This window comes from Geotrypetes seraphini, chromosome 6, assembly GCF_902459505.1.
Source record: "Geotrypetes seraphini chromosome 6, aGeoSer1.1, whole genome shotgun sequence".
Classification (NCBI taxonomy): Eukaryota; Metazoa; Chordata; class Amphibia; order Gymnophiona; family Dermophiidae; genus Geotrypetes; species Geotrypetes seraphini.
Window position 1 is genome coordinate 81700785 of NC_047089.1, and position 25614 is coordinate 81726398.

The following is a 25614-nucleotide window of genomic DNA, read 5'->3' on the forward strand; positions in this document are numbered from 1 at the left end:
CTTATGGAGATTTTAGTCACAAGAAAATACGGCTGATATGGACTTCTATGGTGATGCACCAGTATCTGTCATGCACAAGGTCTGAAACAAGCTTATATTTACTGCAGTAGTAGTGTTGTCATGGATGTGCATCTTGGGGGCCTGGGCCCCTCACTTTGGGTTCAGGCTCCTCCCAACTTTCAGCACCCATTCAATGGCTGTCAGGGATGCAGAGGTCCTACCAGCCAAAATAAATTTGCTGCCAAACTGCCCCCTCCTCTTCTTGCTGAGGCAGGACACTGGAAGCAGCAGCATGCCTCCAGCCACTGATGCCAGGACTCTGCACATGCTCAGTACTTAGGGCATTTAAAACCTCTCATGATATATAATAGTAATATAGAATAGTAGATGAGAGTAGCTCAAACAAGAGTAGCCACTCCAGTCTGCCCAGCAATTCCTATTCACACTGCTAGGCATATAGGGCCAGATTCTATGCCTCTAGGTGTCTAAATTGGCATCTACATTAATTACTTAAACAAGCTTTAACAAGCTCATAATTAAAAAAAAAAAAAAATTGTCTGATTATATTGCCTAGTGGTGCCTAACACCTAAATAGGTATGTTTTGGAGTGGAGACAGAGATAGGTACTATTAGGTGTGATTCTGAAAAGAACTTAGGTGCCTGCAATGTAGGCCAGTAAAACCCTGGCCTACATTACCGGTGCCTACGTTTTGTGATAGGCGCCACAAGGCGTGATTCTGTAAACAGTACCTAAGAGTGATTGACATGCGGTTGGCACCTTTTTTCAAGGTGCCTTCTGGTTTAGGTGCCATTTACAGAATCTAACCCATAGTCCAGCTCATAGGCAGTAGAACACTGTTTGGTTTGGGGCGGAGGGGGGCAGGAGCTCTGCCCTAGCCCCAGCGGAATCCTGCGTCATGGCCCGTCACCAGCTCCCGACTCCACCTCCTACCTCCTCCCAGTGTTGTACTTTAAATCTTCGGGACAGCCACCACTCAGCGTCAACAAGCAGGCCTGCCCCAGGAATTAGAATGAAGGGTTCCGGGGCAGGCCTGCTCGTTGATGCTGCGTAGCAGCTGCCCCGAAGTTATAAAGTACAACACCAGGAAAAAAGTGGGAGGGCGGGCACCAACCGTTGACTGCCAGTTTTGGAGTAGGCCATGGCCTCCCCCTTTACGACGCCTATGGTCCACCCATAGCAAGTTGAACACTTGTAGTTTATTGTCCTTTATCAAAGCTGGCTGATGTTTATTTAGAAAAATGGTTAAATCCTTTTTCTTTGAAGAACATCTATGTCAAAACTTGTAGAGGTTTTTGAAGTAAATTTGGATTACTATTAAGGTTGATAATACAGATCAATCCTAGCTATGCCAGTCTCTTGAATAAGTGATCCACATTGAGCGGAATAGGTACTATGAATATAAGAGATGAATTTTATTGTATTACAGTATATTGTATAGCAATAGGCTGATAAACAGGGAAGCTACAGTAGGGTTTAAATTCTACTGGAATTCCTTGTGACTTTGTGCAAATCACTTAGGGCTCCTTTTACAAAGGTGCGTTAGGGCCTTAAAGCGCGGAATAGCACGCGCTAAAATGCCACGCGCTCTAACCACTACCGCCTCCTCTTGAGCAGGTGGTAGTTTTCTTGGCTAGCGTGCGCTAAAAACGCTAGCATACCTTTGTAAAAGGAGCCCTTAACCTTTAATGCTTTAGGTGCAAAATTACATTTTTTCCTTTTTTTTCCCTTTTTTTATTATATGTTCTGTCAGGTTAGTCATATTTATTTGGTTTGTTTCACCCAGAAATGTGTAATTTTACTGTTTTGTGCGTCGCTTAGAATTTTGAATAAGCGATTAATCAAATCCATAATAAACTTGAAACTTAACCTTCTGAAGAGAGGGAACGGCATGATCTAAAATCCTCCCACCCCCCTCTCCACAAAAAAATCTATTTATTTGCTATTTCACCACAGTTAAAGACAGAAGAGGAACAAAATAAAATATGATTTACATTTAAAGGGACATTAAAAAAAAAAATTAAAACATCCAAGTCAGATCCGAGACGTCCTGCCCATAATGTCCAACAAAAAGTCCATCTTGTAGCTATTCTCAGACAGGCCTTTCTCGTACACTACTGAGTGAATATTGCATCAATTGCATAGTCTCATGTAGCTAATTGTTAGAATAAAGTAAACATTTTTAATGGCTAATATTTTTTTAAAAGTATTGTTTTGTATCAAAAATATTTATACTGTAACATCAGCTTCCTTATAAATATATGATGCACTGTGGGTGAGAGAGAGACTGCCCCCTTCTTTCTTTCTGTTCTGAAGACAATTATATACACACAGTCACACACAACCTTTTTGTTGCAAGCTCTCTCTCTCTACCTATAATTCTGGATGGTCCTTTGCATGCATTGTTGAGTGTACAGTATGATAGCGATTGGAATTTAGGTCTTGGGATACAATTGCATTTTTGTGTCAGGAGGTACTGTACAGCATAACACCTTATGCTGTAAAGTGTGGTTACTATCTACTCTTTAAAAATGTGTGCTTCTGATCAGGTATAATATATTCCTTCAGCTATGATTATAAATAAATTAAGTATGAAAGCAAAATAATGATATTATTACAGCACCCTTCCTGTAGGAAAGACCCAATAAATTTACTAATTAAAGAATGATATCATTCTGTGCTCCTGAATAGCATAGTGTTCTTAGACAGCTAAGGCTGCCTTCTATGCTTGTTGAGCCATTGAGGGTGATTTGAGTAATTACTAGAATCCCCCCTTTGGTATTTTTTTTAACCGTATTACGGTTTTTAGCACCAGCACAGGCGGTAACAGCTCCATTGCTTATAGAATTCCTATGAGCATCAGAATTGTTACCACCATGGCCGGCACTAAAATCCTTGCTACGGTGTGTGTGTGTTAAACTTATTGGGTCTTTCTTTTAGCAGGAAGGTTGCTGTTATAAAATCATTGTTTTGTTTTCACACTTAATTTATTTGTAATCATAATTTGTGTAGGAAGTGTGGTCCCTCTAGATTATCCCTTCAACTATTCATGCATGTGGCATTCATATTGTTTTATCACAGACATTTCTTTGGTCATTCATCACAAAACCTGAAACATCTTTATTATATATTGTAATACGTTTATGTTTGCTCGATGTACTGATTAAAATTAAAAAAATGTATTTTAAATATTCACTGCCAGCTTTCTTGCTTCAAACTCTTCTCTATATTTCCCAAAGTCAATCATAGTTCTCCCCCGTTAAAATAGAAAGAAACAGAAAAGTGCTTCCCACTTGTAACTCTTGGGGAAGTGTGTCATTCACAGCAGATTGATGAAGCTGGGACACATGGAATGTGGAGACCATAGCTACTATGCTGGTCCTCTCTTGAGCTTCTTCAGAACTCTGCACAATAGAAATTAGAACTTACAGGACAGGGAGAGAGTAGAAGAGCCTTAACCAGCATGTCCTGTGCTCTTCCTTGTAGTCCCAGCGCCGTGTTACATTTCACCTCCCTGATGGCTCCCAGGAAAGCTGCAGTGACAGTGGTCTAGGGGACCATGAGCCTGTGGGTAATGGAATCCTGATCTCACACCCTCTCCCTCTGGTTCAGCCGCAGGACGAATTCTACGATCAGGCATCACCGGACAAGAGGACTGAAGCTGATGGCAACTCTGACCCCAACTCTGGTAAGTCCACTTTTAATTTTTTTTTTCTTTCAGTCTTTCTAAAATAACTTAGAACATGTATTTCCTCTAGCATTGGAAGTTTCATGTGAATGCTTGATCATGTGAGCTCCGAATGTCACATCATATTGATGCAATAGTATCTGTTAATTATGAGTTAACAATAAGGTTATATTAATGTATACCAGTGGTTCCCAAACCTGTCCTGGGAGACCCCCAGCCAGTCAGGTTTTCAAGATATCCCTAATGAATATGCATAAGAGAGATTTGCATATAATGGGAGTGACAGGTATGCAAATCTCTCTCATGCATATTCATTAGGGATATCTTGAAAACCTGACTGGCTGGGGGGTCCCCCAGGACAGGTTTGGGAACCACTGATGTATACTCTATAGCCGTAGCAATTCATAGCAGACATTACAGCATACACTGAAGAGTTATAACATAATGTTGAGAAATTGGTGCCTTTTTTTCTTGATAGTTGTACAGGTTCCAAAGAATACCGCTCATCCTTTAAGAGATGGCAGCCTTAAGATAGAATCAACTTAAAATCGGTGTTCTCTAGTCACTGGATTTCATTGCGATGTGTATTGTATATCAGCTTGAACAGTAAAGTTGACTGGTTTGCTCCATTCAGTTGAATAACAGCTGTGCTGATATCACTGACTATTCTTGCAGAGGGCACAGAAGAGTGAGGAGTTTATTTTTAATGCTAGTACCATATTATTTTATGCATTTGTCTTAAATGAGGAAAATACCAGTGTATATTGTAGGTCATTTGGAGCTTAGTTTCTGTTTGATCTATTGGTTAAATAAAACTTGATGAATAGTGGAAAACTTAGCAAGGAGTTTTGCCTTTATGGCAAACCTCATGTTCCAAAAGAGAAATATTTTTAGCAGAGGAGAACTTTGCTGTTTCTCCCTGTAATTCACTTCCTGGTCTTCTGCCGGACACCTGTTAGAGACAGGCAGTGGAGCAAGTAAAGAAGAACAAGCCTTTGAGAGTATGGATGAGTCACACCTTTAATTATTTTGGAAAATAGCAAATGTAAAAAGTGAAAATGGTTTAACAGATATACTGATCTTTGTTAAGAACTACAAACATCTGGTTTGTTAAATTAGAAAAAAAAAATGGTGTTACTTGCAAGTAATTCTGCTTTGGGGCTAATTTAATTGGAGCAGGAAATGTCATAGCAGGCGAGGAAATATGGTGTTCATTGTACAGGATCTCACAAAATGACTCAAAACTAATCTCCCCTTTTCCAATGCCACGCTGGTGGCTGCTGTGCGGCAATGACCCTGAAGCCCTTTAAATCCCTATGGGCTTTGGGGCCGTTACCGCAGCAGCTCGCACTAAACGGTTTTGAAGAAGAGGCCCTAATATATGTTTTTGAGTAGGTCTTGCTACTGGAGGGCATGGTGGTGATGGTGTATTGGTCAAAAGCTGAATAAATACAGTATGAAAAATTAGTATACTCCAGCAAGGGACTGTGAATATACAGAGTCAGCCATGGTTCTTGTTTTTTTTTGGTCTGGTTATATGTTGTAGAATAACAAGTTGAAGAAGTTCTTTAAAAATGTAAAGTGATTATGAGGTAGATCAAGAAGTGCTTATTGGTTTCTTGGAAATCACTTGTCTGTGGGAGAACTATGCGTGGTAAAGCTCTTACTTAACATTGAGGATTCAGTACTACAACCCTTTGTCCTTGCTAAGCCTGAAGGTTCATACTCTATGGCAGTGATTCTCAACTCGGTCCTAGAGTATCCCCTTGCCAGTCATGTTTTCAGGATATCCATAATGAATATCCAGAAACTTGATTTGCATACCCGGCTTCCATTATATGCAAATGTCCTTCATAAGAACATACGCAGTGCCTCTGCTGGGTCAGACTAGAGGTCCATTGTGCCCAGCAGTCCGCTCACGCAGCGGCCCATCAGGTTCAGGACCTGTATGTTAATCCTCTAGCTATACCTTTCTATTCCCTTTTCCTTCAGGAAATCATCTAATCCCTTCTTGAAACCCAATGCATATTCATTGTGGATATCCAGAAAAATTGACCGGCAAGGGGGTACTCCAGGACCTAGTTGAGAAACACTGCACTATGGCATATAGAAACATTGCTACAATATGTGCCAGCTCAGAAATTTTAGAATATAATCTAAGTAACCCACCAAGGCTTTGTTATCCTTTTCTCTTTCTATGAAATAAAGACATTGATGAATCAAGGCTTTTGGAACATAAACACTTAAAAATAAATCTGTGACAGCTAATTCACTTTCAATGAACAGCAATTTAATATCCTGACAAAACAAGATTTTGACAACATATAGCCCAACTTGTAGAAATAAAGGTATATATGTTGTCCTGTTGAAAGCGCCAGGATATTGTAGTAAAGAATGCAGATGTTGTGGTAAATTAAATTACAATCATTAAGCCTTTGAGGTCATGGTATACACAGAAGAATCTACAACAGTAAGTATTTTGTTTTTCTTGAGAAACACTCTCTTTTTCTTGATACTGAGAAATGGGCATTCGCTAGGTTTGAGAATCATATACCCACACACTCTTTTTGATTGTCCATCAATAAAGCTCAAGGACAGTCACTTAAAATAACAGGTATTAAGGGCAACTTTCTCCAGTATGCTTGAGAGTGGGAGATGGAAAAATCCTGTATGTATTCAACTCAAACTCCAAAACAAACAACACTTTCTAATAAAACTATAAAAATCAAATGTTATATACCCCCTCCTTTACAAAGCCGCTCTTGTGTTTTTAGCGCCGGCTACCGTGGTAACAGCTCCAATGCTCAGAGAATTCCTATGAGCATCTGAGCTGTTACCACCATGGCTGGCACTAAAAACGCTAGCACGGCTTTGTAAAGGAGGGGGAATATACAGTATCTTACAAATTTTATTAGGTTTTGGAATTATGGGGTTCATTATATTCAATTAGAGGTAGCAAGTGTTTTTTTTAGCTGCCATCTGCACTATTTCTAAATATTCAAAGCCTGGCCATATCTGGCCACCAGCTTTACTTATCCTGGTTTATGCAGCTGGGCATCTCTTATATGGTTAAATGTGACTTTCAGCACTTAGAAACATAGAAACATGATGGCAGATAAAAGTCAAATGGCCCATCTAGTCTGCCCAACTGCAGTAACCATTATCTCTTTCTCTCTCTAAGTGATCCTACATGCCTATACAACACCTTCTTGAATTCAAACACAGTCTCTGCCTCCACCACTTTTTCCAGGAAACAGTTCCACGCATCTACCACCCTTTCTGTAAAAATGCATTTCCTTAGATTACTCCAGAGCCTATCACCTCTTAACTTCATCATATGCCCTATCATTCCAGTGCTTCCTTTCAAATGAGAGACTTGACTCATGCACGTTTACGCCATGTAGGTATTTAAATGTCTCTATCACATCTCCCCTCTCCTGCCTTTCCTCCAAAGTATCCAGATTGAGATCTTTAAGTCTATCCCCAATCGCCATATTATGAATACCACACACCATTTTAGTAGCCTTCCTCTGGACCGACTCCATCCTTTTGAAGATGTGGTCTCCAAAATTGTACACAATATTCTAAATAAGGTCTCACCAGAGTTTTATACAGAGGCAACAATACCTCCTTTTACCTACTAGCCATACCTCTTCCTTTGGAGCCTAGCACCCTTCTAGATTTCGTTGTCACCTTTATAACCTGTTTGGCCACCTTAAGATCATTACATACAATCACACCCAAGACCCGCACTTCTGTTATTCATATAAGTTCTTAACCCCCTAAAGCGTACTGTTCCTTTGGGTTTTTGCAGTCCAAATGCATGACTTTGCATTTCTTAGCATTTAATTTTAGCTGCAAAATTTCAGACCACTCTTCACGCTTTGCTAGATCTTTCTTCGTATTATTCACACCATCCAGGGTGTCTAATTTATTGCAGATTTTGGTATCATCTGCAAAGAAGCAAATCTTACCTGATATTCCTTCAGCAATATCGCTTATAAAAAGGTTAAAAAGAACAGGCCCAAGAACAGAATCTTGAGGCACACCACTGGTAACATCCCTTTCATCAGAGCGATCACCATTGACCATTACCCTCTGTCACTTTTCACCCGACCAGTTTCTGATCCAATCCATCACTTTAGGTCCTATCCCGAGGTCACCCAGTTTATTTACTAGATGTCTGTGTGAAACACTGTCAAAGGTTTTGCTAAAATCTAAATACACCACATTTAGCACACTCCCTCTATCCAATTCTCTAGTCACCCAATCAAAGAAATTGATCAGACTTGTCTGATAAGACCTACCTCTAGTAAATATATGTTGCCTCTGGTCCTGAAAGCCACTGTATTCCAGAAACTTCACCATTCTCTGTTTTAAAAGCATTTCCATTAATGTGCTTACCAGCCTGTAATCCCCTACTTTTTCCTTACTTCCACTACTGTGGAGAAGAACCACATCCACACTTTTCCAGTCCTCAGGTATACTCTTGGCTCTTGAGAAGCACTGAAAAGGTCAGTCAGTGGAGCCACCAGAACTTCCCTAAGTTCTTTCAGCACCCTCAGATGTACACCATCTGGCCTTATCACTTTGTCTACCTTTAATTTAACTAGCTTCTCGTGAACACAACCCTCTGAAAATCGATCAGGGTCTACCACTCCTCCATTCCTATTCCTATTTGTCTTCTGTGGTCCCGTTCCCTGTGAACACAGAACATAAATATTTGTTAAGCAATTCAGCCTTTTTAAAAATCAGCTTCTACATATTTTTGCTCTTCACCTTTGAGTCTCACAATGCTACTTTTACACTTCTTCCTATCACTGATATATCTTTAAAAAATGTCTTTTCTCCCATTTTACAGTGGCAGTTATTTTATTTTATTTTTTTGCTTTCCCCGACTTCTCAACCAGCCTCTCTTAATTTTTCAAGATATTTTTGCCTGTCTTCCTCTTTCTGGAATCTTTTGTAGTTTATGAAAGCTAACCTCTTATTCCTTACCTTCTCAGCTACTACTTTTGAGAACCAAAGTGGCCTTCTTTTCCTCATACTTTTATTTACTTGCCTCACAAAAAGGTTTGTCTTCTTTACAATAACTCCTTTCAGTTTTTTCCACTACACTTCTACTCCCTCCAGACGTTCCCATCCAAACATTTCTTTAATAATACTTAAACACATTTATGTCACGTAGGTATTTAAATGTCTCTATCATATCTTCCCTCTCCCACCTTTCCTTAAAAGTGTATACTGTATATATTGAGATCTTTGAGTCTGTTTAGTAGCCTTCCTCTTGATTGACTCCATTCTGTTTATATCTTTTTGATGGGCAGTCTCCAGAATTTCATACTAATTTCTAAATGAAGTCTGACCATTATAAAAGGGCATTAATATCTCTTTTTTCATACTGGCTATACCTCTCCCCATGCACCTTAGTATCCTTCTAACTTTCACCATTGACTTTTCTACCTGTTTGGTGACTTTAAGATCATTACATACAATCACACCAAAGTCCCGCTCCTTTTTCATGCACAAAAGTTATTCACCCCCTAAGCTATATTGTTCCCTTTGATTGCTGCAGCCTAAATGCATGACCTTGCATTTCTTAGCATTAAATCTTAGCTGCCAAATTCCATACCATTTTTCAAGCTTCGCTAAGTCATTCCTAATATTATTCACTTAATTAGGTATCATCCACAAAGAGGCAAATCTTACCAGTCAGTCCTTCAGTAATGTCCACTACCCTTTGTCGCCTTCCACTCAACCAGTTCCTGACCCAGTCCATCATTTTGAGGCCCATCCCGAGGGCACTCAGTTTATTTATTAGGTGTCTGTGTGGTACACTGTCAAAAGCTTTGCTAAAATCTAAATACACCACATCTAGCACGTTTCTTCTATTCAATTCTCTGGTCACTCATTCAAAGAAATTGATCAGATTTGTCTGATAAGACCTGCCTCTAGTGAATCCATGTTGCCTCAGATTCTGTAATCCACTAGATTCCAGAAGTGTCACAGTTCTCTGTTTAAAAAGTGTTTATATTAATTTACCCCACTCCCTTTTTTGTGAAGCCACATTAGGCTTTTTTATCACCGGCCGTGGCGGTATTAGCTGCAACGCTCATTGGAATTCTATGAGTATTGGAGCTAATACCGCCACAGACAGCGATAAAAAAGCTTAATGTTGCTTCATAAAAGAGGGGGTTGCTTACCACAGAAGTCAAACTTACCGGCCTGTAATTCCCTATTTCTTCCTTACTTCCACTTTTGTGGGTGGACCACATCTGCCCTTCTCCAGTCCTTTGGTACCACTTCTGATTCTAGAGAAGTATTGAAAAGGTCAGCCAGCAGAGCTGCCAGAACTTCCTTAATTTCCTTCAATACCCTCAGATATATACCGTCCGGCCACATTGCTTTGTTCGTCTTTAGTATAGGTTGCTCGTCACAAACACAATCCTCTGAAAATTGATCAGGGTCTATCACATTTCCATCCTTATTTGCATTTGTCTTCTCTAGTTCCTCTTACAGTGCTTCAGCTGTGAACATAGAACATAAATATTTTTTAAGCAATTCATCCTTACCTTTATCAACTTCTCTATATTTCTCCCCTTCATCTTTGAGTTTTACAATGTCACTTTTGCACTTCTTTCTATCCTCAATATACATAAAAATGTCTTGTGCCCCCATTTTACCATGTTGGCTATTTTTTTCTTCCATTTGCATCTTTGTTTTCCTGATTACTCGACCAGTCTCACATTTCCCCACTTTTAGCCTGTCTTCCTCTTTCTGCGATCTTTTGTAGTCTTTTTTTTCTTACCTTTTCAGCTACGACTTTTGAGAACCAAAGCGACCTTCTTTTCCTCTTACTTACTTTCCTTACAAAATAGATTGTTGCCCTTACAATAGTTCCTTTCAATTTTTTTCAACTGCTTTCCTACTTCTTTTAGATGTTCCCATCCAAGCAGCAATTCCTTGACATAATCCCCCTATGCATTAGCTGGCTCTGGAAATCCAGAAATTCAGAGCCGGTCATTGACTTTCCAGATTTAATGCTGGCAGCGGTCAGCAAAACTGAATATTGGGCCCTTATAGTTCTAAAATATAAGCTCCTGTTACTTATAATCAGTACATAAATGTCTATTTGTCCATGTCAGAAGATCCTGTTCTAAAACACAAGAGGAACTTGAAATGTCCTGGTCTGGACATCTTAGTACCAATTTGTATCACCTTTCTAAAATTCTACTCTTTAGAAATAATATGAGTAATAAGGGGAGGCAGACCTCTCTATCCTTTCTCTAGCACAAACCCCCATGAGTGGATAAATTGGTTGAAGCCTGAGCCTGACAGCTTAGTCTTCCTGCAACTGCATCATACCAGTTGCCTCCTAGAAAAATATGTCACAAAATATTGTGCAATAGATTTCTTTAAATTGATATTTCTTTCTTGACACCATATCAAGAGATTCAGTGTCTTGCATTCCCACAAATCCTCATGGGATATATTGGGATTCATGGCAAAATAGGCTGTGACATAACTGAAAGTAATGTATTCCACCTGCCCTTCATGCTTGAAGAAACACTTCCTACACAGCGGCTATTCTGTAGAAGTCTTATGCACTGACATGCAGGAGACCTAAGTTTTACTATCCAAGCTCTGTTTCTGCCCATTGCTGTCTGAGAATACTCTCGATGCGGCATTTACAGCCTCTTGAGGAGGAGGAATTTTCAGCCCCTTCACAACAGTGACACCTAATGGTTAGGTAAAAGGAGACCTAAAGGCACACTAAAGTCACTTTGAACCGAGTTGGAAGCATAAAAAAGGAACTGGAGAAAATAACCAAGCTAAAAAGGTTTACTTTCTTCCATGGCTGGGTTTCTATCTAGAAAGAGTCCAAAATTAGAAAGGAAAAAAAAAAAGTATTCTATAGCAGGCACACAGAAACAACCTTGGCAAGGAATTGTTGCAAACCTTATTACCGTATTCCTAGAATCTTGTAATGAGAGTGAGAGTGAAAAGCCAGCTGTTTCCTGGGGTTCATAGCATATTTTCACTGCTCTTCTAATGAGCTGCACCTGAGAGCTCCTGGCGTGCAACACTGCCTTTAGGTACGCTTCACATCATGTAAAATGTGGATACAAAAGCCATGAAAATAAGTTAGCATCTATATGCATTACCTAAATCCGAATCGGGTAAAAATTAGATACAAAGAAAATAGGGCTCCCTTAGTTTCCCAGGTGATGTTAAGGCAATTGTCTCTATAAAGCTTATATCATGAAGCCTCATGATGAATTTATTCCTCCATAGCTGACATGTTGACATAATTTATTCATGTTAACACTGTCTGTTTTATTTTTCTATCCATCTATCAAACCTACAGAAAATTGCTTTAGCACTCAGGACCGATCAGGGCAATACTGCATGCAACTATTAATGCAGAATGGCACAAACAGAAGGCAGCCATGCTCCATCCTTTCATTTCGGAGAGCTTAGATCAATACTGCAAACAGGGCAATGAAAGAGCAACTCGTTGCCTTTTTTATTTGGTGGTGCGAGTTTTTACTGCTGCTTACCCCTTAAGGGCAATGTTTCATGTGGAAAACAGAACTCCTTCCTTTTTTTCTCATTTTCCCTATTCCTTTCATCAGCCAGGGATATTGAATTAGCATCCTTCAGCACAAGGGAACTGTACGTGCTTTCAGTTTGCTATGCTGCTTGCAAAGTTTTGAGGTGTTTCTAATCAATCAGGATAGAGCAGCAGTGTCTCCTGAGTGGGCAATTTGCAAATAGCAAAGTGGTATATATTAACGCAATATATATTAAAAACAGAAAAGAACTTCATTGCATTGATAGAAAGTTGCAGCAAATGAGGAGAAAGAAGGAAAAAAAAAAACCCTCAAAAAAAAAAGAAGAAAAAATAAATCAGCAATAAAATAATTAAAGAGTTAGCAAAAGAAAACCATTTAAATAGATAAAATAAATGAGGGGGTGCTGAAAAGTTCTCAGCCCAACCAACCAACTTCCTAAATTCTGAGCATTATTTGGCAACTGTAGCTGAAAAGAGTGTTATTTCATTAAGTGACAATTTGCAGAAACAGAATTATATGTTTTGGCATTGTTTCAAATCCTTGATTGAACCATATTCACGTCATTCTCTTCTTGGTTGGGCTGAGATCTTTTCATCACCCCATTCGTAGGATAAAATAAATATGAGGTCTTGCTCTGTGCTTCAGCTTGAAAGCATTCAACTTACATAGCAGAAGTGGATTCCAGAAAGTTGTAATTGCTCTTAGAGGCCTCTTTAGAAATATGTGCTATGCAGTTAAAATGGTAATTAACACACATCAGAAATTAGCACTGTGGCTTCAACAGTAATACAGTGGTTACTGTATTAACTGCCTAACATGGAGCGGTACAGGGACTATGCTTGGATTATGCTGTGAGGGAGTAAGGGGTTCTCCCTCACAAAGGGTACAATTATACCACTGGGCAGAAAAAGGCTCTAGCCCAAATGTGGGGGAACTACATGTCCCAGAATACCCTATGCTCTGTAGCTTAGAACTGAGCCAAAGTAAGGAAATAAGGCTAGCTTTCATGAGTCAGAAGGACAGACTAAGGCTGAAGGAGAATATAAGGCTCCTTCTAGAGAAGTCCCAGAGGAAACAAAGAACCCAGAGGGAAGTTTCCAAGCTTATTAAAAATTTGATATACAGTGGTGCCTCGCATAACGGACGCCTCGCACAGCGAACGCTGCGCACAACGAACTTTATGTCGTGATTCGTACAACGGACTTCGTTTCACACAACGAAGTCGCCCGAGCTGCATCCTTCCGGGGTTCCTTCTCCTTACCTGCCCTGTCGCAGCACACAGCCGAACGGAAATCTTCCCGATGTCAGCGCTGACGTCGGAGGGAGGGCTTAAGCAAAGCCCTCCCTTCCTCCGACGTCAGCGCTGACATCAGGAAGACTTCATCTCTCGAGGAACCTACAGTTAGAGCGAAACGGAGACGCTCCGTTGAGCGTTTAATCATAGCCGAGTGTTGATTGTATTTATCATCATATACAGTCATCAGTTGCCCTGGGCCCCGGATAAAAGCTAAGTACTAATAGCCAAATACTTTTTTGCTTTATAAGAATTGAGAAGTGTCTACGAGTAGGAAGAAGGCAATGGCGAACGAAAGAGGGGGGAGGGGGCGGTCCGCCTCGAAGAATGTGCACAGCTGGTCAGGTCCCCCGATCGACCGACAACAGGCCCGGCCGACAAACCTCCCTGCCCTGTAGCCGCGAATCTAAATTACCTCTTACAGCAGCTTCAATAATCCAGCTGCTGTAAGAAGGTAATTTAGATTTGCGGCTACAGGACAGGGAGATTTGTCCGACCGGGCCTGTTCTGTTGTCGGTCGGGTGCAAAAGCGCCACAAAGGTGGAGGCAGGGAGGGAGGAAAGGTGGAGTGGAGAAGAAAAGACGCTTAAGGGGGGAGAAGGCCGCTGAAAGCACATGTTGGAGCAGGGGATGAGAGGGAGGGAGAGAAGGGGAAATATTGGACAAGGGCAGAAGGGATGCTAAATCATAGGGTGACAGGCAGAGAGAACAACAGGAAAAAGAGTGGAAGCAATCTTGAACCCTGAGGGTGAGGGCAGAGAGAGGTGGTGAGATGATTGATCATGGGGAGAGGGACAAAAGGGAATAGAGATGGGATAGGAAGATAGTGGAAGTAAAAGGACAGGGAGATGTATGTTTTTAGATGTATCTAAATAAAAATAATAACAAAAAATTTATCTTTTTTATGTCATCTTAGCATATTTTATGCTGCAGAACGAATTATTTTTTTTTACATGTATTCCTATGGGAAAACGCGTTTCACATAACGAACGTTTCACATAACAAACTTGCTCCTGGAACCAATTAAGTTCGTTGTGTGAGGCACCACTGTACCACCTTTTCATATTTCAAGAGAAAAGGAGGGCTCTGATCTGATGTTCTAGAGCAGGGTTGTCCAACATCAGTCGACGAAGGCTACAATCCAGTCTGGTTTTAAGGATTTACCCTGCCTGAGATCTATTTGCATGGACTGCTTTCATTGTATGCAAATAGATCTCATGCATATTTATTTTGGACACCCTGAAAACCCAACCTGGTGAGAGCCGAGGTTGGACACTTCTGTTCTGTTCTAGAGTGTTTCTCATATATTGCCTGGCTGAAGTAAGCCAATATGGTGGGAATGTGAAGCACAATGGTTAAAGTTGCAACCTCAGCACACTGGGGTTGTGGGTTCAAACCCACATTGCTCCTTGTGACCCTGGGCAAGTCACTTAATCCCCCCATTGCCCCAGGTACATTAGATAGATTTTGAGCCCGCTGCGACAGACAGGGAAAAATGCTTGAGTACCTGCATAAATTCATGTAAAACTGCTCTGAGCTGTCCTGGGAGAACGGAATGGAAAATTGAATAAATAAATAAATATGGGACAGATTCTGTAATTGGGTACCTAAGCTAGCCACCTGTTTCCTGTCAATCACACTTAGGCGTCCATTACAGAATCGTGCCTAACCAAAACTGGCACCTACAATGTAGGCCAAGTTTTTAAAAGCCTCCATTATAGGTGCCTAAGTAAATGTAGAGAATCATGCCTAATGGCACTTAAGTCCTTCTCTGCCACTAAACATGCCTACTTTGGAGTTAGGTGCCATTAGGCACTATAAGATAGATGGCTATCTTATGTATAATCAGGTCTAAGAAGACAGGCGCCTATCACCCAATTATTATTATTTTTTTTTTTCAATTGAGCTCATAATTGAAGCCAATATACTAATTAAGTTAGGGGCCTAACTTAGGCACCTATTTATTTAGGTGCTTATTTAGACTCTACATTTCCCTGTATTTTTGGAGTTATGACTTTATTCTATTGTAGGAGCTGGCTATAACCAGACCTGGGTGATAGACACAGGGCTGTGAACCCTGTGTTTGGGGCATAGTAGTGGCTAGCCAAACGAAGCATAGTTTGTTCCTGTAAACTAGAACTTTCTTTTTTGTTGGTTGAGAGTGTAACCGTTCCATGTACCTGTGAGGCAACAGGTACTTATTCAGCCATTTTGGAAATTTTGCGAAAGAACAACGATTAAAGAGTTGTTTGCTGCCAGCCATTGTGTAGCCATGAATATTTAGCATTTGTCCATTCTGCGAGTTTTCTGCTTCAGCTGCCTAGCACTGCAAGAGACTGTTTTCCAGGTAAGTTTAGGGTTTTTCACCATATATATATATATACACTTCATATTGATTTTTGCATTGATTCTGTGAGTTATGCCTTCAAATTGTGAATTAATAACACTGAGATGGAGTTTTTCTGACCGAGGATGTGTCTTCTTGTTTCAACTTGTTGACACAAGGTTGTCTGTAGGAGTTTTAAAGCTTTAGAATACCCCTATGTGACACTGAGGTCTTTTTTTCATTTTTAAAATATTATGTTATCTGTTGGGCTGGTGCTTAAACAGTGCTGTGGTTATTTTTGGATGATCATATATTTGAGTGACTTATTCAACCATATCATGTCACCCCTCTCCTTAAGTCACTTCACTGGCTCCCTATCTGTTATCACATACAGTTCAAGATCTTATTGCTGACCTACAAGTGTGTTAATTCTGCTGCCCCTCAATTTCTCTCCTTATACACCTCCCAGAGAACTCCGTTCCTCAGATAAGTCACTCTTAAAGTAACCCTTCTCCTCCACTGCCAATTCTAGACTTTGTTCCTTTCATCTAGCTGCCCCCTATGCCTGGAATAAATTATCCATGTTTGTCCATCAAGCCCCTTCCCTTCCCTTGTTTAAAAGCAGACTGAAAACCTACCTTTTTGATAGAGCTTTCAATCCTTAACCCTACTCCTCTGCCTTCCAACCCAGCCAGCTGATCAACCGTTCCCCTTAACTATATCCATGACATCTTGTTTGTCTGTCTTGCCTGTTTAGATTGTAAGCAGGGACTCTTTCAAGCAGGGACTTTTTTCTTACTCTTTGTGACTCTGTACAGCGCTGTATGCATTTGGTAGCGCTATAGAAATAATTAATAGTAGTAGTTTCAAGTTTCAAGTTTTATTAAGATTTGTTATCTACGCAATATCATATATTTCAATACATATAACATTTTTTAAAAAGAAGAGGACAAAACAAAACATTGAATACAAATTATATATGTTCTAATACATAACTGGTACAGAAGGCAAAAGGAATGAACTACAATAGTCATATATGCCTTTATACATAATATGACGGCATGACAGATAATTCAGTAAAGATGTATGGAAGACTATGGGGATGCCCTCAAACAGTTAATTCAGGGATTTTGCAGTTACAACAACTTATTTTGGACAATTCACACACAGTAATTTCAAATCCTTACTGCACTGTAGTAAACAGACTCTTTAGAAGAACATCTGCAAGACATAAAAGGATATGGCTTGTAGAAAGCAGTCTTGCTGCTTGTATATAAGATATATAGAAGGCTTTCTCCCAGGAGATTTCTCTGACTTACCTAATAACCTTTGACACAGACTAATTCTATCTTGAACATTGTTTTCCCATTTATTTAACTGGCCCTTCCTACTCCCTTCTGCTAGTGAATGTTCTACCAAATAAATCATTTATTCCTCTGGAGATCTCATCCCCTTGCCCTCCCTAGCCTATGCTCTGAAGATTGTAATAGCACTTACAAATGACACCGACTGTTTCAAAATGAATTGTGGATCTACTGAAATTTCCCTGTTCAGTTCAGACTCAAGTCTGCACTCCAAGGCTGAACCAGGCAAGGCCCAGATTTATGTAGAGTAAGTCAAAGAGAAGCTTAAAGGGCCAGCACTCAGCTTTCATGATAGTCTATGCAGCCCAGTGTTTGAATGGTCAGAGAACTAAGCTTTGTTTCTTAAGCTCTTAAGCAGTTCAACTAGCATCAAGGCTCAGATCCTGGAGCTGTCTGCCTTCATTTACAATATCCTATGGACTGTTCCTTTATATTTGATTTTGTCTCTCTCCTGGCTATATGTCTAGTATGGGTCATGGGCATGCGTTTGGTATCCTATAACCATAGGTCCTAAATTTGGCCACTAAGTGTCGCTCTGGAATGATGACCATGATGTACATCCTATTAACTGTGAATAATGTCTTCACAGCATCCCTAGTAGATCCCTTGTTTTATCCCAATGTTTGATCTTATACTTTCAGGCTGAGGATGCTGAAAGGTTATATAGACAGACCCCAGGAGGGAGGGACGTGTAGACATTGCTTAATGGTTATACTTAGTGGCTGTATCCAGAGGGCATGAGAAGAATAGGATACACCCTAGTAGTAGTAATGTGAGACTACCACTAGGGGTCATCAACACCATTTTAGATTATGGTGGCAGCCTGAGCAGCAACAGAGGGTGGCTTCTGTCACTTGATACCCCTGGCCAGATGATCTGTCAGCCAAGTAGGTATGGAGATGCAGCAGGCTGCTAGTGTCTCTAGACAGAAGACAAGCCAAGCTAAAATTTCCACACATACTTTTCCCCCTTTTACTAAACCTTGATAGCAGTTATTAGTGCAGGGAGCAGCGCTGAATGATCTGCACTGCTTCCAACACTCATAGAGTTCCTTTTTTTTTTTTTTTTTTTAAGTTCAATAAATTTTTATTGAGTATTTTGAAAAATTCAAGGAGCAATTCAGATACATAAGAATAAGATAACGTTTTGTATATATATGATCTATAAATATAAAATTAATTATAAAGGACCATAGTATTAAGAAAAGCTCAGAGTAATGGAGTTGTTTGTGAAGACTGTATGAGAAAAAGATGAAAGAAGACAGAGTAAAAATAAAAAGAGAAAGGAAAGAAAGAGGAAAGGTGGAGAAAAGGAAGGGAAGACAGGAGTGTCTACAAAGCAGAGCGTACATATGAATCTAAAAATGACCAGGGTGATTTCTTGCTTTTTAAATTCATGGAGATTCGTAGTGTGATTTTACTCTCATATGCATATGATTCAAGTCTATGATACATACATAGTGAGTTCCACCAAAACGTATAATCTAATAACGAAAATGATTTCCAATTTTTCAGAATGTGCATGAGAGCAGTCACAATCATGGTATCAATGAGTTTAGGAGAACATTTTGATTGCGCGAAGCAGGGATGTTGAGATCGAAGGATTATAATGTCCATAGAATTTTCTTCTGAGCAGTTAGTGATAGATTGTATGGTATTCCAAATTTGGGTCCAAAAAGAGCGGACTAAAGTACAATGAAAAAACATATGATCAAGAGTTCCCTCCTCTTTCAAGCAGTTCCAGCAAATAGAGTCAAGTTTTAAGTTGGCTTTCCACATGCGAAATGGGGTCCATATTGCATTCCACATAATAAAGAACATTGATTGTGAAACTCTAGAAGATAGAAGTGGGCGGTTTGTTGAAGACCAAAAGAGTTCCCAATCAATGTCAGATAGCGGAATGGTGAGTATATTATCCCAGTGTTTCATAGATTGATATGAAAAAGTGAATAAATGATCTCTCAGAATATTATAGAAGAAAGATATAGCTTTTCCTTTTGATAGAGACCATAAAGACCAATGGTAGATAGTGTTTTTGGAAGACATGAAGTCATACCGTATATGCACAGAAGACAGCACTTCAATAAGTGAGATCCACTGTGAATAGGCAGAGGAAGGCAACAGGTATGTGGAGCAGAGTATATCAAAAGGAATTGACGTAGTGAGAGTAGACAATTGATGAGCAAACCATATCCCTGTTCGCTGCCACCGTTTCCATGAAAGGGATTTGTCATGGTTTTGGATTTTGGGATTATTCCAAAGAGACATGAGTGGGCTTACACTAATTGAGATCTCAGCTATATTATCTAAATGATGGAGAGCATGCTGCGTTGAATTCAACAGAGAATACTTTCTCAAATGTCTAGGTATTGATATCGTTAGTAAGCAGGAGATGTGTAGAGGTTTGCATAGAAAACACTCCATTTCAAACCAAGTAAGAGGGTCTTGAGAAAAGGAGTCATTAACCCAGTAGGCTCCATATTTAACTAATGAAGCAATATAATAATGATAGAAATCTGGGAAGTTAAGACCACCGTTAATTTTAGAGGCCTTCAGCTTGGCTAGAGCAATTTGAGGTTTTTTCTTGTTCCATATAAATTCAGATAGCTTCCTATTTAGCCAATGGAAAAATGATTTCTGGCATAAAAGAGGAAGCATAGAAAGAATGTAATTAATTTGAGGTGCTAGGGTCATTTTGATGGATGCTATCCTACCCCACCAAGACAAATAAAGTGGAGACCACCGAGATGTAGTGTTAAGAATTAAATTTTTGATTTTAGATATATTAAGATCTTGAGCGAGGACCGGATCCTTGTGTATTAAAATCCCCAAGTATTTCACAGCTTCATTAGACCATGTGAATGGAAAGTTAGCCAAATCTGATTGAAGAATGTTATTATTCAGAGGAAAGATTTCTGATTTCTCCCAAATGACAGAATATCCGGAAAATCGGGAGTATTGTTTGATGATATGTATAAGATGAGGAAGAGAAGATTGAGGGTTCCTAAGAAAAATTAAGACATCATCAGCATAGGCTGCTAATTTAAAGTTTCGATCAGAGGAGGGAATACCGTTAATTAAGGGGTTTTGTCGAATAGCAGAGAGAAGAGGCTCCAACACTAAATTGAACAGTAGTGGTGAGAGAGGACATCCCTGTCTAGTGCCTCTGTGAAGGGGAAATTTATTGGATAGAGAATTGTTAATTAGAATACGAGCGGTGGGACAGTGATATAATGTTTCTATCCATTTCGTGAAAAATGAGCCAAAGTTATACCATTTCAAGACACAGAAAATAAAAGGCCACTCCACTCGATCAAAGGCTTTTTCAGCGTCTATAGCTAGGCCTATTATTGGGTCTGTCAAAGTTTTAGCGTGAGCATTAATATGGTGAAAGAGGCGCAGATTATCTCCTATATATCTTTGTTTGATAAACCCTGTTTGATCCTTATGTATAAGATGTGGAATCACTTTGGTAAGTCTTAATGCAAGTAATTTTGCCATTATTTTGTAATCTAAATTAAGGAGAGAGATAGGACGGAAGTTTTTGACCAAAGTGGCGTCTCTGTCAGGCTTAGGAATTACTACAATGGTGGCTTCAGTGAAATTAAATTGTTTATCTGGAGTGGAATGGAGGAAATCATAGTATGTAAGGAGATGAGGAGCTAAAATGTTTCGGAATTGTTTAAAAAATTTGTTAGTGAAACCGTCCGGACCAGGGGCTTTCCCAGTCGGTAGGGAAGATATGGCAGCTTCTATTTCTGTTATGGTTATCGGAGAATCTAGTTCCAATTTAAGAGAGTCTGATATGGTCGGATGAGATAAGGAGGAAAGAAAGGAGTCTATATTTGATTCAGAAGCCGCAAATTCAGATTGGTATAATGAAGCATAAAAATTTTCAAATTGAGAAGAAATTAAAGATCTGGTTTTGACTAATTGTCCTAATGAATTTTGGATAGATGTGATATGTAGTCTTTTGGATTTAATTTTAAGGTATCTGGCCAAGGGACGACCCATAAGATTATCTTCCATATAATAGCCAGATTTGGAGATGAAGATATCCCGTCTGGCTGTGCATGAAACTAAGGTATTATATTCATATTTAAGTTTTTGGATATTTTGGAGAATATTTGGGTCATGTAAGTGAATAGACAAATGTTGTATTTCTAATGTTTTAATAGAGTTTTCTAATTCTTTTTCCTTTATCATGGACTGTTTTTTTTTCCAAGAGGCAATTTTTATCAATTCACCTCTAAGGGTTGCTTTGCAAGCTTCCCAGACTATGGAAGGACAAACTTCAGGGTCTTTAGAGTTATTTTCAAAAAATTCTACTGTGAACGAATTAATTTTTTCAACAGTTTCTTCATCTAAAAGTAGGGCGTTGTTCAGTCTCCAAGAATGAGATTCTTTACGTGGAGCCGAGATAGAAATATATAAAGAAATGGCAGCATGATCCGTAAGAGAGATTGGATGTATAATAGCATTGGTAAGATCCTGAATGAGAGAAGAGGATATGAGAAAGAAATCAATTCTCGAGTAAGTATTGTGTGGTGGTGAAAAATGTGAGTATTCTCTACCTTTCGGGTGAAGTAATCGCCAAGGATCTACAAGTGAGAAGGCATCATTTAGAGCCTGAAGAGCTGTGAAAGACTTGGATTTGGAAGGTTTACAAGAAGAAGATCTATCAATATACAAGTCTTGGATTTGATTAAATTCCCCTCCCAATATTAGAGAACAAGAACCAAATTCAATTAGCGCTAGCTGAATATCTCTAAAAAAATCCGGGTGATCTTTAACCGGGCCATATATATTAAGAAGAACAAAATCCACTGAGTGCAACGCAGCATGTACCAGACACCATCTTCCCTCCATGTCTGTTTTAATTGAATGAATAATGGGAGAGAGTTTATCTTTAAGAAATATTGAAACACCATTTTTCTTTTGATGAGTTGCAGGGGAGTATAAATGAGCGGAATATCCCTTTAGTTGGAATTTCGTGGCAGCAGCGGGTGGAAGGTGGGTTTCTTGTAAGAAAATTATATCTGGATGTTTGTTGAACACATAATTTATTTATTTATTTTTATTTTATTTATTTATTTAGATTTATATCCCGTTCTCCCAGTAGCTCAGAACGGTCTACAAGTAAACATACACAGTAGAAGTAATTAGGCAAATAAGATGTACAATAGGTTTAGATGCTTGGACATACAAGATTGTGCAGTATTTATCAGGGTACAAACAATTTATCAGAGTACAGACTAAAAGAGGACTATATTGAAATTTAGGAGAAGTTAAATAGGGGAGAGAAGAGAGAGGTGGGGTTTAAGGGGGGGTGTAGACTGAGGGAGACCTTTAGTTGAAGAGGAGGGTCTTTACCATTTTACGGAATGTCAATAAAGAGTTCTGTTGCCTGAGTTGGGGGGGGAGTTTATTCCAGAGATGTGGGATGAAGTGGCTGTAGGATCGTTTGCGGGCAGTTTCTGAGAGGAGGGACCTTCCAGGGGGAATGCATAGGCGTATTTCCGATTTTGAGCGGAGGGTGCGAGTGGGGGTGTAGATGGGAAGCTTAGATTTTATGTAGGAGGGGGTGGTGGCATAAATTCTCTTGTGGGCTACTGCTAGGGCCTTGAAAGCACAGCGCTGGCTAATTGGGAGCCAGTGTTCAGCGCGGAGTGCTGGGGAGACGGGATCATGGTAGTTGAGGTTGTGTAGGAGGCGGATAGCTGCATTTTGGACACGTTGGAGGCGTTTGAGATTATTTTTGGTTAGTCCATTAAATAGGGAGTTACAGTAATCCATTCTGGAGAGGACATATGCGTAGAGGAGTTGGGCGAGGTCAGGTGTGGAGATGTAGGGTTTGATCCTTTTCAGTTGGCGGAGGTAGTAGAAGGAGGTGGAGATTACTTGGGATATGTGGTCAGATAGGGATAGGTGTCCATCTAAGGTTACTCCTAGGCTGCGTACCTGATCTGTTGCCGTTAGTAGAGTGGAGTCCCATGCTAGGGTAGGACGTGTGAATTTGGTGCTTTTTTTCCTGATCCATAAGAGTTCTGTTTTAGTGGCGTTTAGTTGAAGTTTGTTGTTTGACATCCAAGTTTTCATATCAGAGAGGCAATGTTGGAGGTTAGTAATTTGGGACGATCGGTTCTCGCCTAGTGGGAGGAGCAGCTGGATGTCATCTGCATAAGAGTGGATTTTAATGCTATATTTCTGCGCTATATCAATGACAGGCCTGATGTAGAGGTTGAATAGGAGGGGGGATAGAAGGGCGCCTTGAGGAACACCATATTTGATAGGCTTGGGGCGAGATTTGTGTGTTCCTAGTAGGACAGTCTGGGTCCTTTGATGGAGGAAGGAGGTGATCCATTGGAGGGCTGTGTCCTTGATTCCGAGGTCATAGAGTCTGGATGTGAGGAGGTGGTGGTCGACTGTGTCAAAGGCAGCGCTGAGGTCAAGTAGGACTAGTAGGGCATCACTGCCTTTGTCGAGTATTGCCCAGCTGTCATCAATGATGTCAAGGAGTACTGACTCTGTGCTGTGGCCTTTTCGGAAGCCGGACTGGGCAGGGGATAGAGCAGCTTGTTCTTCAATGAAGGGGTGAAGTCGGTGGAGCACAATTCGTTCAAGGAGTTTGGAGACAAATGGGAGGTTGGAGACTGGGCGATAGTTGCCGGGTTCGTTAGGATCAAGGGTGGGTTTTTTGAGAGTGGGCTTGATAATAGCTGACTTCCAGCTGAGGGGCACAGTCCCAGTGGTTAGGGAGGTGTTAATGATGGGGAGGATGGATTCTGCCATGGCGTCTTCTGTGGACAGCAGGAGGCTGGATGGGCAGGGATCGAGGATGGTGTTGGAGGGTTTGAGTTCTCTCAGGGTTTCGAGAACCTCGGCATGAGTGGCCATATGAAATTGGGAGAGAGCGGCGGAGGGTGGGGTATTTGGAATCGGTTGGGGCTGAATAGGAGTGGGTTTGGTGTTGGTGTCAAGATTATCTCGGATGGTTTGTACTTTGGACTGGAAGAAGTCCGAGAGAGTCTCGCTATCAAGTTCTGTTTGGTTGTTGTGACTTTTTCTTTGGGCGCTGGTGAAGAGTTGGTTTGTGAGGGTGAACAATTGTTTGGATCTAGAAGGGGCTAGTTGTAGGAGGCGAGAGTAGTAGGTCTTTTTTGCTTCTAGGATGGCAGCTTTGTAGGTGATGGATATGTTATTCCAGTGGGCTTTGGTTTCCGAGTTCGGGTGTTTGACCCAGATCCTTTCTGCTTTCCTCAGCGATCGTTTTATGGATCGGAGGTCACTGGTGTACCAGGGAGCAGGTGCTTTGTTGGTGATTATTTGGGTTGTTTTTGTCTGGGCGAGGCTATTATAGAGGGATTGGATGTTGGAGTGCCATGCGGAGGCTGCCTGGTCAATGGAGTGGGGATGTTGGGTGCAGGTATCATTTAGGGTGCGAATGCCCGCGGCCATGGCTGGAGGGCTGACTGAGTTAGGGAGTTGACGTAGGGTGGGAGGGGTAGGGTCTTTACGCGGGGCTAGGGTAGTTTCGAGTGGGAGTTCGAATTCAATGAGGTGGTGGTCTGACCATGGGACTGGTGTGGTGGTATAAGTTGTTTGTTGGGGCTCTGCAGTTGGGTCACTGAGGGTGAAGAGCAGGTCTAGGATGTTGCCTGCTGAGTGCGTGGGGGTGGTTATAGCCTGATGAAATCCCAGGTCGGTGAGGGAGGAGAGGAAGTTGTCAATTTGTCCTGAGGTGTTGGGGTAGTCTGGGAAATTGAAATCTCCTAGGATGGTCACGTGTTTGTGTGAGATGGATAGTTCAGTGATGAATTCGAGGAGGGTCTCTAGGGTATCTGCTGGGGAGCTAGGGGTTCTGTAGAGGAGTATGAGGGCAATTTTGTGTTTGTGGCCTATGGTGAACGCAAGTGCTTCTAGGGAGGGAATATTGATGGAGTTTATCAGTTTAGGTGTGGCGGAGGTCTTGACAATGGTAGTCACTCCACCTCCTTTTCCAGAGGTACGTGAACAGGCTAGGGCCTGGTAGCCTGGAGGACATAGTTCGCCTAGTGTTATCCCATCATTGTCTTGGAGCCAGGTTTCAGTGATCATGAGGGCGTCCCAAGTCTTGTCACAGATGAGGTCGTGTAGGAGGAAGGATTTGTTGTTAACTGATCTTGCATTGATGAGTGCCAGTTTGAGTGTATTGCTGGAGGGGGCTTGTTGGGAGGGAAGAATGGGGATGAGGTTGGCAGGGTTTCTGGTACGGCATTTTTTAGGTCGTGAAGAGAGATCACCGTATCTGCCTTGGCCTGTAATTATGGGAATGGTGAAGTATAGTGTTGTAAGGAGTGTAGGGGAAG

General features: G+C 40.7%; 1 protein-coding gene across 1 annotated transcript in view; it reads left to right on the top strand.

Annotated features, from left to right (window-relative positions):
• Positions 1-25614, top strand: part of PCDH9 (protocadherin 9) — a 2276722-nt gene that overhangs the window by 1474860 nt on the left and 776248 nt on the right. Inside the window, exon 4 of the mRNA XM_033948328.1 lies at positions 3506-3707. Coding sequence (XP_033804219.1) covers positions 3506-3707 — 202 coding nt within the window. The remainder of the gene's footprint in view (positions 1-3505; positions 3708-25614) is intronic.